At 42.9% G+C, this 12,056-nt stretch overlaps 1 protein-coding gene across 4 annotated transcripts in view; it reads left to right on the forward strand.

Annotated features, from left to right (window-relative positions):
• kalrna (kalirin RhoGEF kinase a) overlaps positions 1-12,056 on the forward strand; it is a 284,612-nt gene that overhangs the window by 95,067 nt on the left and 177,489 nt on the right. For all 4 annotated transcript variants that reach the window (XR_005038797.1, XM_036958909.1, XM_036958910.1 and 1 more), the window contains exons 2-3: positions 5,065-5,139; positions 7,042-7,156. Coding sequence is in view for 3 of the 4 variants with exons in the window: in XM_036958909.1 (XP_036814804.1) it covers positions 5,065-5,139; positions 7,042-7,156 (190 nt within the window). In the remaining variant the exon portion in view is untranslated. The remainder of the gene's footprint in view (positions 1-5,064; positions 5,140-7,041; positions 7,157-12,056) is intronic.

The following is a 12,056-nucleotide window of genomic DNA, read 5'->3' on the forward strand; positions in this document are numbered from 1 at the left end:
ACCTTGAAGCACGATGGTGGCAGCATCATGTTGTGGGGGTGCTTTGCTGCAAGAGGGACTGGTGCACTTCACAAAATAAATGGCATCATGAGGCAGGAAAATGATGTGGATATATTGAAGCAACATCTCAAGACATCAGTCAGGAAGTTAAAGCTTGGTCACAAATGGGTCTTCCAAATGGACAATGACCTCAGGCATAGTTCCAAAGTTGTGGCAAAATGGCTTAAGGACAACAAAGTCAAGGTATTGGAGTGGCCATCACAAAGCCCTGACCTCAATCGTATAGAACATTTTTGGGCAGAAAAGAGTGTGTGCGAGCAAGGAGGCCTGGCTCAGTTACACCAGCTCTGTCAGGAGGAATTGGACAAAATTCACCCAACTTAGTGTGGGAAGCTTGTGGAAGGCTACCCAAAACTTTGACCCAAATTAACTAGGCAAGTCAGTTAAGAACAAATTCTTATTTTCAATGACGGCTTAGGAACAGTGGGTTAACTGCCTGTTCAGGGGCAGAACGACAGATTTGTACCTTGTCAGCTCTCATCTTCACAAGGTCGATCTGCACTTTTCGCACCAAAGTACGTTCATCACTAGGACACAGAACATCTCCATCCTGAACGATATGCGTGGTCCCATGGTCCCATGGTGGTTGTACTTGATTCGAACTTACAACCTTTTGGTTAATAGTCCAATGCTCTAGGCTACCCTGCCGCCCCAATGGCCAGATATCTGAATGGCCAGATAGCTAGCAACAATCACAAGAAGCTTCCATCTGGGGAATTATAGGTGGCTTGTTTCAGCTAGTTTCTTGTTCTTTATACTATGTCTTGTTTTGACTGATGTCACTTCTATACTAATATGGCTAAAATTTGCAAGCTAGTTTACCAAAAACTGTAACGATGTCTTTGAGAGACAACAAGTCTTGGGATTTGCAGTTTTGCAAGTACGCTATTGGCTCTGTTGCCGCAGGCAAGGTCAATCAAGCATAGCTACATTTGAAATGATTTAAAATAGAGTTTGAACCCATGTCTGGAGAGAGGAGATTGAAATATCCATGACTATGCTCATTAATACAACGCTGCTGGCCAGAATACCTTTTAGAACAATGCAGCTAGCCGTGTCAATAAACAGGCTAACCAGGTAAAATGCTGGCAAAGAGAGCTGGCGGGGAACTGGACCTGGCTGGTAGCGCTGTTATAAAAACAAGCTTAACGCCATGTAAAATAGAGAAAATCTACTTTACAGTGCTGCACAGTCAACTCAGTGTATGTAAACTTCTGACCCTCTGGAATTGTGATACAATGAATTATAAGTGAAATAATCTGTCTGTAAACAATTGTTGGAAAAATGACTTGTGTCATGCACAAGGTAGATGTCTTAACCGACTTGCCAAAACTATAGTTTGTTAACAAGAAACTTGTGGAGTGGTTGAAAAATGATTTTTAATGACTCCAACCTAAGTGTATGTAAACGTCCAACTTCAACTGGTATAATCGCTATACATTTTGTATCGGTGATGTGTGTATACTATAGAGTAAGGTGACCGGATTTCTGAAATGAAAACCGGGGACATTTCCAGTTCGCCGGTCAATATATCATTAAAATATCCAATGGTATTATCTATGACATAACAAAGGGGGACAATTCCAGGCACACTGTGACAGACAGAGAAAACAACTATATTACAGAAACACTACAGACAAGACAGAACTGTCCCGTCTGAACAGCCATTCAGTGGTCCAGGTAGTCTTGGTAGAATGAGAACATGATCAAAATTAAAAAAACAGAGACAATAGTATATGTGAAATACTTAACAAGATAATAAAAAAATAAGATGCTGATGAGATTGGTAACTAGATAATATACTTATACCAACCTAATCTGTATATTTCTCAGAAGAATGTATCTTCTTCAGGATTGCTTTGTCTTTGGCCATCTTCTCCATAAACTCCTGGCAGGGGAGGTTGAAGTTTGTCTTCACAATAAGCATGGTCTCGATGGTAGGTACAGTGCACCTATTTCTTGCTGCTGTCCATATATCATTCATTTGGGAGAACACTCTCTCGACTGGTGCATTACTTCCAGGTAAGCACATGACAACAGACGCTAATCTAGCCAGGTTAGTGTGTGGGATGTCATTCTCTTTGAAGTGGGTAACCACCGTGCTCCATCTCTGACTGAGTGGTGTCTCAGATGTTTTCCATTATTCAAGCGATCCCCCCTTTAAGAACTCTTGCAGGCCAGTAACCTTGTCAAACAATGCATCCTAATTTGATGGTCACATTGGGGCATTTTTTCTGCAGTGTGGCTGCTGCCTTCTGGAACTCTTCTTGCTGAGGTCGTGTTTTTAGAAGGAGACAATGTAAATATTTTCGATTATCTGTGTGCTTCCTCCATGCTTGGTAGTAATTCACAGCCGTAGTGAAGAATGTTTGGGATGTTTTGAGAAAGCTCTCTGATCAAAAAAAGACCTCTGATCAAAACTGGAATGAAGTTCTGCCTCAATTTTGCCTCAATGTTTCTCAGAATTGCAGCTGACTCCACAGCACAGCGGTCCTGGCCTTCAAGCATCTTGATCGTGTCACTGAATACGGTCAGGTTTCCATAGACAAATGCCAGACAAAGTTCAGTAGGTGAATCTTCTAATATTGTTCGCAGGACAACACGGCATTTGTCTTCAGAAAGAAAAAAGGATTTCAATGGCACATACATTTTCAGGACTCTTTCTAGAGCAGGGAGCATGGACAACCAGAGAACATTGCTGTGTCCGAAAATGCTGTGGTACTCCTGGCCAACAAACTCACAAAATCTCTTCTGTCTTTCTACTCTGATGGTGAAAATATCCAAATATCTTTGTGAGCAGGTACTCAACATCATGGGGAATCATATCCAAAGCTGTTCTGGCCGTGTTATGAATGATGCGGGCTGGACAACCTAAGCCAATCACCTCCCGCTGCAGAGCATTTTAAACTTTGGTATGGACATTGACCCTCCCCAGCCTATTCAGACCTCCAAAGTTGGTATTTGTGTTGTTGGCAGAGAACGCCACAACTTTGTTTTCCAGGTTAAATGTTGATGATCACCAGGAACTCCGTTGCAATTTTCTCTGCTGTTTCTCCTTTCAATTCAACAAAATCAAGCAGTTTTGTTTCCACAGACGTGCTGCCATCATATATCTTACGATAACTGACTACTATTGGCAGCAGCTTTACATTCCCATGATTGAATTTGTGTCCCACAAATTCAACCTGGTCTAGGTCCTGTGTTACCAAAGTAGTTACCCATGGTGCTAACATGTTACTCACTATGGCGTCACATTTTTTGTCCTAGCACATGTGAACTTTGGCTCATAAATCTTCTGTGTCAGTTGTGCTGGGCAGTGCATAGATCTGTAACTATGATTGTGTTGCATAGTGTGGTATGCAAAGACCCTCCTGCACAGCTAAATCATATTCTTCTTGGGAAGGCTCTACCTTCTTGAAGAATGTGGTGACAGAGGGCATACAAACACGGGCAATCAGAGAGGCTATGTTTTGTTGTCTATGGATGTTCTACCACTGCCGTTCTTCCCCCCGATGCCATTTGAAAAAGAGGAATTACAAAGAGTGCAGTGAACCATTCTATCGTCTTGACCTGAATGTATAAATGGAAATTATCGCATGTTGTCATTAAAATGTTATTTCCGTTTCTGCGAAAGAGCCATTGTACCTCCTCTGTCTGCTCATCTTCACTCTCCTTGTGCCACTCTTCTTACTCTCTTAACTTTTTCTACTCCTCCAATTTTTCTCCTTCTCTTTTCTTCACTCGTCTTCCTTCTCTTTCTTTCTTCCTTTCCTTCTCTTTACCTTTCCACCTCATTCTCCTTGCGTCACTTAATTTTTCCGTCAGACTCTCCAATCTTTAATAATAAATAGTACACTATTAGATAAAAAATACTTCTGGTTCACAGATTCCTATTGCCTCATTTTTTGTATTTTATCTCAAAAACATTGTTTGGAATAATAAATTGTCAGGCTCTGTTTACCTTTCCTCCTTCATCCCCTTTACTCTTCTTCCTATCCCATCTTCCTCCTCTCCTTCCTATCCCATCTTCCTCCTCTCCTTCCTATCCCATCTTCCTCCTCTCCTTCCTATCCACTCTAACAGAAAACATTATGCTAACGTTATCCATGAAAATGTCTAAATATATTTTCACACCACTTATTGCAATGCCAAACCATTTCAATACAAATAAATATTCCCAAAATGAATTGTGCATTCATTTAATATAATCATATTTTCAAAATAGCCCGTCCACTGCATGCTAACATGGCTAGATAACTTAGTCTACATAGCTAACGTTAGCTAGCATAACCTATTTAAAACCTTACAGAGCAGATCATCTATCTATATAATACATTGTGACATTATAACATCACTAGCTAGTATCTCAAACAATTGTAACTTACCTGGCTTGAAAACACATTTGTGGTGATGTTGTGGATTCACTTGACACTGGACAAGTTTTCCACATTATTTTTTTCTAAACTAGCGCGAGCAAGTAGTTAGTAGAAGAAGAGTGAATGAAGCTTCTATAGCCAGCAGCCCCCTCTGTTGGCCTAAACAAGCACAACGCGATTGAGACATCAACCGGTAGGCTCTGCTGCCCGGTCTTTCTTGCCACGTTAAATATTTTTTCACTTTGCAGTCTGTTTTCAACGCACAGTTAAAAAACGGGGACATTTCTGGGGACAGCTCCAGCCAGGGACAGGCCACCATCTGGTCACCCTACTATAGAGTCCTCTAGCAGAGAATGCTGTCCGGCCTAATTCTCTGTTGTATCGTTGTTTATTCCTGTTCCAATTACATCATCATTACATCCAATTACTTCTAAAAACGTTGGAGGGGAAAAAAAGTTCTCAGGGTCTGGGAATAACTTTAAGAAGAACACCGAGCTTGTCTTTCTGTTATCATCATCAGCCTGTAGTTAGGTGTTCCATTTGTCCAGGAATGTAAATCTCTTAATGAGATTACAGAAGATGAAAGTTGATTATCTGAATCTTGTCCTGATCTGTCTCTCTTCTCCAGGGTCCTTCAGGAATGATGGGATTAAGGCATCTGATGTCCTGCCTGTGCTGAAAGAGAAAGTGGCCTTTGTGTCAGGTGAGTGTGTCTCGCGTCCCAAATGGCACCCTATTCCCTAGTCCTATCAGTCCTGTTCTAAAGTAGTGCACTACATAGGTAAAATAGGGTGCCGTTTGGTTTGCAGCCTGTGATGCTTCATCTTGACTAATCCACTATTGGAAATCATGAAGATATTTTCTGTTCTGGCTGTCAGTGTTCTTGGCAGACCTGTGCTGAGGAAATTCCCATGACAAGCATGATTAGTAGTACATGACAAGCATGTTGACATTTAACCATCGGCAAAACAACTTTCATGTGCGGGAACTTCCTATTACACTATCATCTTCATTAGTGCACAGACCAATTATGTACCAAAGACTTCTTACATTTATTTTGTTTTCTGTTTTTCTTTCGTGCGTAATATGCGGAAGGCTATGTATTGTATAACGGCGCAATCATAATTTTTATTCAGTTTGCATAGGCTCATAAGCCTATGCATATGCATAAGCTCTAATATATGCGTATGGTTGTTTTGAATTAATCATCACCTTAGAAAGCAGCTGTCCATTTCGTTGAGTTAGGCTTTGAAACAACATCCACAACGACCATGTTTTAAACTCAGTTTCAACCTGCTGTTGAACTTCTTTCTTCAAATTGATCATCACAGCGAGGGGCGTTTTAAAAGCACAATACTGTTTTGATGTGAATTGTGATTGCATTTGCATTGATATCAGAGGGACAATAGAGCCCTGAGTACCAGGCCATTAGGACCTGATGGTGTACACATGTCCAGAGGGCATAAAGGAGATAACCGTGACTCAACGGTCATGTGGAATTTTACTGCGGTCATGACTGCCGATGTAAAAACGGTTTTTGACTCATCTCTCAATGAACAGGGTAACCAGGTAAAATGCTGGCAAAGAGAGCTGGCGGGGAACTGGACCTGACTGGAGCGCTGTTGTATGGCTAAACGCCATGTAAAATAGAGAAAATCTCATTTAGTCTAATAAACACAAGGCTGTTAACTTAAGGCAGCCTTTGAGCTGTTGAGAATAGATATCTCATCTCTCCCTCTTTCTCGCTCTCTCTTTGTCTGTTGCTCTCCGTCTCGCTCTCTCTCCCCTGGGAGATGGGACTACTCTGGCATGCATCTCACTGATGTTTTTTTTCTCCCCAAAATACATCAGAGGTTTCCCCAGCAGCAGTAGAGTAATATTGTTGGCCTTATCTCTCTTGACGAGGCCCAGTGTGTGGTACACACATACACACACACGGAGGATGACAGACTGGTGGACATGTCAGAGAGTCGAGGGGAGGGAGAAGCACGGGGGAGCACTGCCATCCGTGGGGGTTGGTGCTTCCAAAAAGTGTCAACAAAGATCTGTCACCACCAAAATCCCTCCATGCCCCCCCTCTCCCTCCATGCCCTCCCTCTGGGGCGCTGCTGCTTTGCCTCCCTGCCTCCATGTCTGCCTTCCTGGTGCTGCTCACAAAGTCCCATGAGCACCGGGGATAAACAAACGTGCACTGTACTTCAACATCAATCTGGTCATGCATCTCTCCACATGGGATGCGTCCCAAATGGCACAATATTCCCTGTTATAGTGCACTACTTTTGACCATGGGCTCTGGACAAAAGTAGTACAGGGAATAGGGTGCCTTTTTGGACAAATACCTACTAAATAAGAGATATGAAGACAGAGCCTTTCTACTCTCATTATGTTGCATATCATGTCATCCTGTAAATGACCTATACAGGCACTTTGAGAGAAAGAATGCTGAGAAAATGGAGGGATGTTTTTGGGCCCTGGTCAAGAGTAGTGCACTATATAGAGAATAGGGTGCCATTTGGGAAGAACCCCATGTGCACTTAAAGCTCTATCTATCTCTGCCATAGGGCTTTCATAAATCAGGAGATTTCTGCTATCTGTGTTCCTACAGGAGGTCGTGATAAGAGAGGTGGCCCCATACTGACCTTCCCTGCCAGAAGCAACCATGACAGAATAAAACACGAGGAACTACGGCGGCTGGTGACCTATCTCTCCACTGTGCCCAGGTAAGAACAGAGGATATGTGTCTGATCGAGGATCAGTTTAGCTTTTTAGATCACAATGAATAAGATTACATGGACAGGTGGGACCTGATCCTAGATCAGCACACCTCCTACTCTGAGACACTTGATACATGCGGGCGATACGGCCCCTGGACTATCTGACCGTGCTAATGTAAACATGGCTTAATGTATGTGGCTAGCTGGAGGAACATGCTTTATCCATGTACAGTGTCTTCAGAAAGCTTTCATAACCCTTGACTTATTCTACATTTTGTTGTGTTAGTCTGAATTCAAAATGGATTAAATACAAAAATAATACAGTACCAGTCAAAGGTTTGGACACACCTACTCATTCAAGGGTTTTTCTTTATTTTTACTATTTTCTTCATTGTAGAGTAATAGTGAAGACATCAAAACTATGAAATAACATATGGAATCATGTACTAACCAAAAAAGTGTTAAACAAATCCAAAATAGATTTTAGATTCTTCATAGTAGCCACCCTCTGCCTCGATGGCAGCACTTCTTGGCTGCTTTTCCTTTACTCTCCGGCACAACTCATCCCAAACCATCTCAATTGTGTGAGGCCAGGTCATCTCATGCAGCACGACATCACTTTCCTTCTTGGTCAAATAGCCCTTAGACAGCCTGGAGGTGGGAACCACACATGCAGAGATCATCCATGAGGGTAGGTAGCAACACATCTGCCACGCTGATCCTCAACACTGGAGCTTCACAGGGGTGCGTGCTCAGTCCCCTCCTGTACTTCCTGTTCACCCACGACTGCATGGCCAGGCACGACTCTAACACCATCATTAAGTTTGCAGACGACACAACAGTGGTAGGCCTGATCACCGACAACAACGAGACAGCCTATAGGATCCTTCCTATATGCATGCCCTAAGCCATTACAGTTCCAGCTGACTATCTTTATTCCACCAGGTCTACTCTGTGCTCGGTCACTATGTGGCATTTCTTATTTTAGATGAATTTGTTGCTGTCATACAAAGCCCAAAAGAAAAACGTCCTGCCCTGCGGGAGCTTGTCACGCCGCCTGTATTAATAAATGTGAACATAAAACACAGACCTCATCCCCCCTCCACTTCCTATTACTGAGTGACTTCCCCAAACAAAGCACTCCCTGACTAACAGGCTGACCACACGCGATGCGAGCATTGCAAAATAAATGTAGAAATCTTTGTTATTCAATTATTGCACCCACACTGCTCGTGCGCCAATGAGCGTCTGCGTTGCCAAGGGCTAAAATAGAAGTCAGTTCAATTTCTGACGCAGATCGAGTCCTGCCTCTCCCATCTCCTCATTGGTTTATAGAAGCAGGTACCCACGTGCCATCTCCTCATTGGTTATACCCACATTGACTGAAAGACGAACGGTAATGCACCTAATTTATGAAAGTTGCCAATCGCATTATAAAGTCAAGAGAAGAAAAAGCCTGGAAGGAGGAGAGATGACTAGAATCTATTCGGTTGACTGTTTTATGTGTGGATTAATTGTCGGGTAGAGGACCTTGTGCATTTCAGGTGAAATAACAACTGAATGTTTATATCCCAGGACAAATTAGCTAGCAACAGCAAGCTATCTAAATAGGGCAAATTAGTTGGCAAGTGCAAGCTAGCTAAATTGCCATACATGTTTAATGCTTTGACCTGTCCCCAAATTAATATAATTGGTTCAGAATTGGTTTTGATATTTTAACCTGCGTGTCGTGATCGAGTTTGGTGTGGGGGGACAAAATACATTCGTCCACGATGGCGCACGCGCGCAGCCGGTTTGGGTTCCGTGTAACACACAGACGTTAGGGAGTCTAGACATACAGCTTGAACTAACTCGTCATCTATAGATGCTCTGCATATAAACTAAAGTTAAATAACACTTAACTCTCACGTTAGGGGGTGAGTGGCGCTAAAACATGATAGGCCAAACAATGCTATATAAGCCATAACATCTCACCCATCACATAAGTCCCAATTTCTGATCTTCTGATAGAAAAGACATAGGCAGGAAATTCAAACACATTCCTGGCCTGTATTTGGCCAATTAGCCGGTTGACACAGCCGTTCTGTATCCTCAGCCAGGGAGCTTGCTTGACAAGAACAGATCGGCCTCTTTTGGGTTGTTAAACGTGCGTGTTGATCTCTCGACTGTCACCTTAAACCGGGCTGGGAAGAGGAATCCATATCGGGTGTTGGCAGCCCTGCATTTCTTGCGTAGTAACTCATCATACTCTTTCCGTTGGTTCCTCACCTCCAAAGTAATATCTGGGTAGAAAGACACCCTGGCTCCGTTATAGTTAAGGAACTTTTGACTAGCCAGCTTGAGGATGAGATCCCTGGTCTGGGGATAGTGCAGCCGTACAATGAATGGCCTTGGTGACACGCCCGCTTTGTTGCCTGTGATCTGTTTGCGCGGTCGTTCAGGATGGCCGTTTTGAAGTGTTCACTCTCCGGCAATGCTGGTATCATCTCCGAGACAAATTCAGTGGGTTTCCCTTTCTCAGTGTCCTCCTGGATCCCAAATATTCGGATATTCTGGCGTCTTGAATGCGACTCGAGCATTTCCAATCGGGCTTTCAGGGTTTTGTTGTAATTTTGAACTTTGTGCACTGTTTCTCTATGTCCTGTAGCCTTTCCTTGTGATCGACTGTCATCTGCTGAACCTCATGCACCCTGCCCTTAGTTGCCTTCACAGTTTCAGTCAAAGTCCCAATACTCTCCACCTTCTTGCTTAGTGAGTTTATGGCAGCCAGTAGGTCACTTTGAGTAGGTTCTGTGGGGAACTCTTGGGAGCTAGCATCTTCAGCTAACTCCTCGTGGGTCGGCAGTGTTGAAATTGGTTCGTTGTCTATCTTATTCAAATGATCTCTAGAGCCCCCCCCCCCCCCCCAAGTCTCTTCTTCTTATTGATGTCCTTTAATAGTGGTTAATTTGCAGCAATTCAACCATGAAGGCCTGATTCACGCAGTCTCCTCTGAACAGTTGATGTCAAGATGTGTCTGTTACTTGAACTCTGTGAAGCATTTATTTGGGCTGCAATTTCTGAGGCTGGTAACTCTATTGAACTTATCCTCTGCAGCAGAGGTAAATCTGGGTCTTGCTTTCCTGTGGCGGTCCTCATGAAAGCCAGTTTCATCATTGCTCTTGATGGTTTTTGCAACTGAAATTTTCCAGTTTGAATGACCTTCATGTCTTAAAGTAATGATGGACCGTCATTTCTCTTTGCTTTTTTAAGCTGCTCTTGCCATGATGTGGGCTTGATCTTTTAGAGCTATCTTCTGTAAACCCCCCACCTCGTCACACCACAACTGATTGGCTCAAACATATTAAGAAGGAAATAAATTCCACAAAGGACTTTTAACAAGGCCCACCTGTTAATTGAAATGCATTCCACCTCAAGAAACTGGTTGAGAGATTGCCAAGAGTGTGCAAAACTGCCATCAAGGCAAAGGGTGGCTACTTTGAAGAATCTAAAATCTATTTTCATTTGTTAAACACTTGTTTGGTTACTACATGATTACACATGTGTTATTTCATAATTTTGATGTCTTCACAAGAAAAACTATTGAATGAGTAGGTGTATCCAAACGTTTGACTGATACTGTACGTGTATGTGCCTATGTGTGTGTATGCATATGTGTATATGGCATGCGTGCGTACATGGTTGTGTGTGTGTGTGTGTGTGTGTTAGGGTGTGTGTTAGGGTGCTGTCAGCCATTGATCAGGCCTGGCAGTGGGCCCTATGAAGTCAGCTTCAAAGCCTCTGTGTAGCTCTGAACAAAGACCTACTTAATGAGAGTCTAAATGGCCAGCCAGCCCGGTTGGCTGGCCCGGAGAGCCAGTGAGAGTCCCCTCCGACTCCCCTCTAACTGACCCACCACTATCACCAACACATGTCGAGCATGGAAAAGGATAGCCCAAATGGCACTCTATTCCCTATATAGTGGACTTTTTTAAACATAGACTTATGGGACCTGGTCAAAAGTAGTGCACTATGTAGGGAATTGGGTGCCATTTGGGACTTAGCCAGGAGAGGAGTATTAGAGAGTGGGGAGCGGGGGATGGCACACTTCTAGAGCAGTGCTGTCAACCGTTAAGAAATGAGAGCCTCTCTCCTGATTCAAATCAAGAGCACTTTTGTGGTTTTGAGTTTCTCTTTCTCGGAGTAGCTTTACATCTCTCCGTCATATCCACAGGAGGTATTGGAGTGAGCTGGGTTTTTCCTTCGGTTCCCTTCTTTAACAAAAATTCCGCACATGAAATTAGACAAAACGACAGAAATGATTTGTTTGTTTTTGAATGTATTTTTTTGTTGCTTTTCAGTATTATGGTTTCATAATGAGTGGTGTGACTATGAATGTCAAGGGTTGTGTTGATACAGTAGCTCCAGATCACGATATCCCAGTGATTTGTTGCTGGTCATCAATGGTATTGATCCCCCATCCCGTACCCCAGGCATTTATTGGAATTCCCTCTCTGCATCCAGGACATTTTTATATCCTCACTATTTATAACTCTCGGATATGCATTCGCTAAGCTATTTGCTGTGATATTTTAGCAACAGTCTGTTTGTTTTGAGCTCTTTGGAATTAGCTGTGCTCTCGTGGGTCAGTGAAACTACAAACTGAGACGATGATGTCATTGCCTAATCACTTCAACATGTTCCTTCAATTAAAAGGGAATTAGCAAGTCGATGGTTGCATCCCAAATGGCACCCTGTTCCCTTTATAGTGCACTACTTTTGACCCCTAAGGTCATTAAGGACACATCCCAAGTTCATGAATGCTGCTTTTCACTGAAAATCAGTGTGGCAAAGCTAAAGGTCACAGGCCACATATTCATTGACTTTTCAGCCTATGTGAAAATTAGTGTTTTCATGTAGCACCTCA

Source organism: Oncorhynchus mykiss, chromosome 22 (genome assembly GCF_013265735.2).
Source record: "Oncorhynchus mykiss isolate Arlee chromosome 22, USDA_OmykA_1.1, whole genome shotgun sequence".
Classification (NCBI taxonomy): domain Eukaryota; kingdom Metazoa; phylum Chordata; class Actinopteri; order Salmoniformes; family Salmonidae; genus Oncorhynchus; species Oncorhynchus mykiss.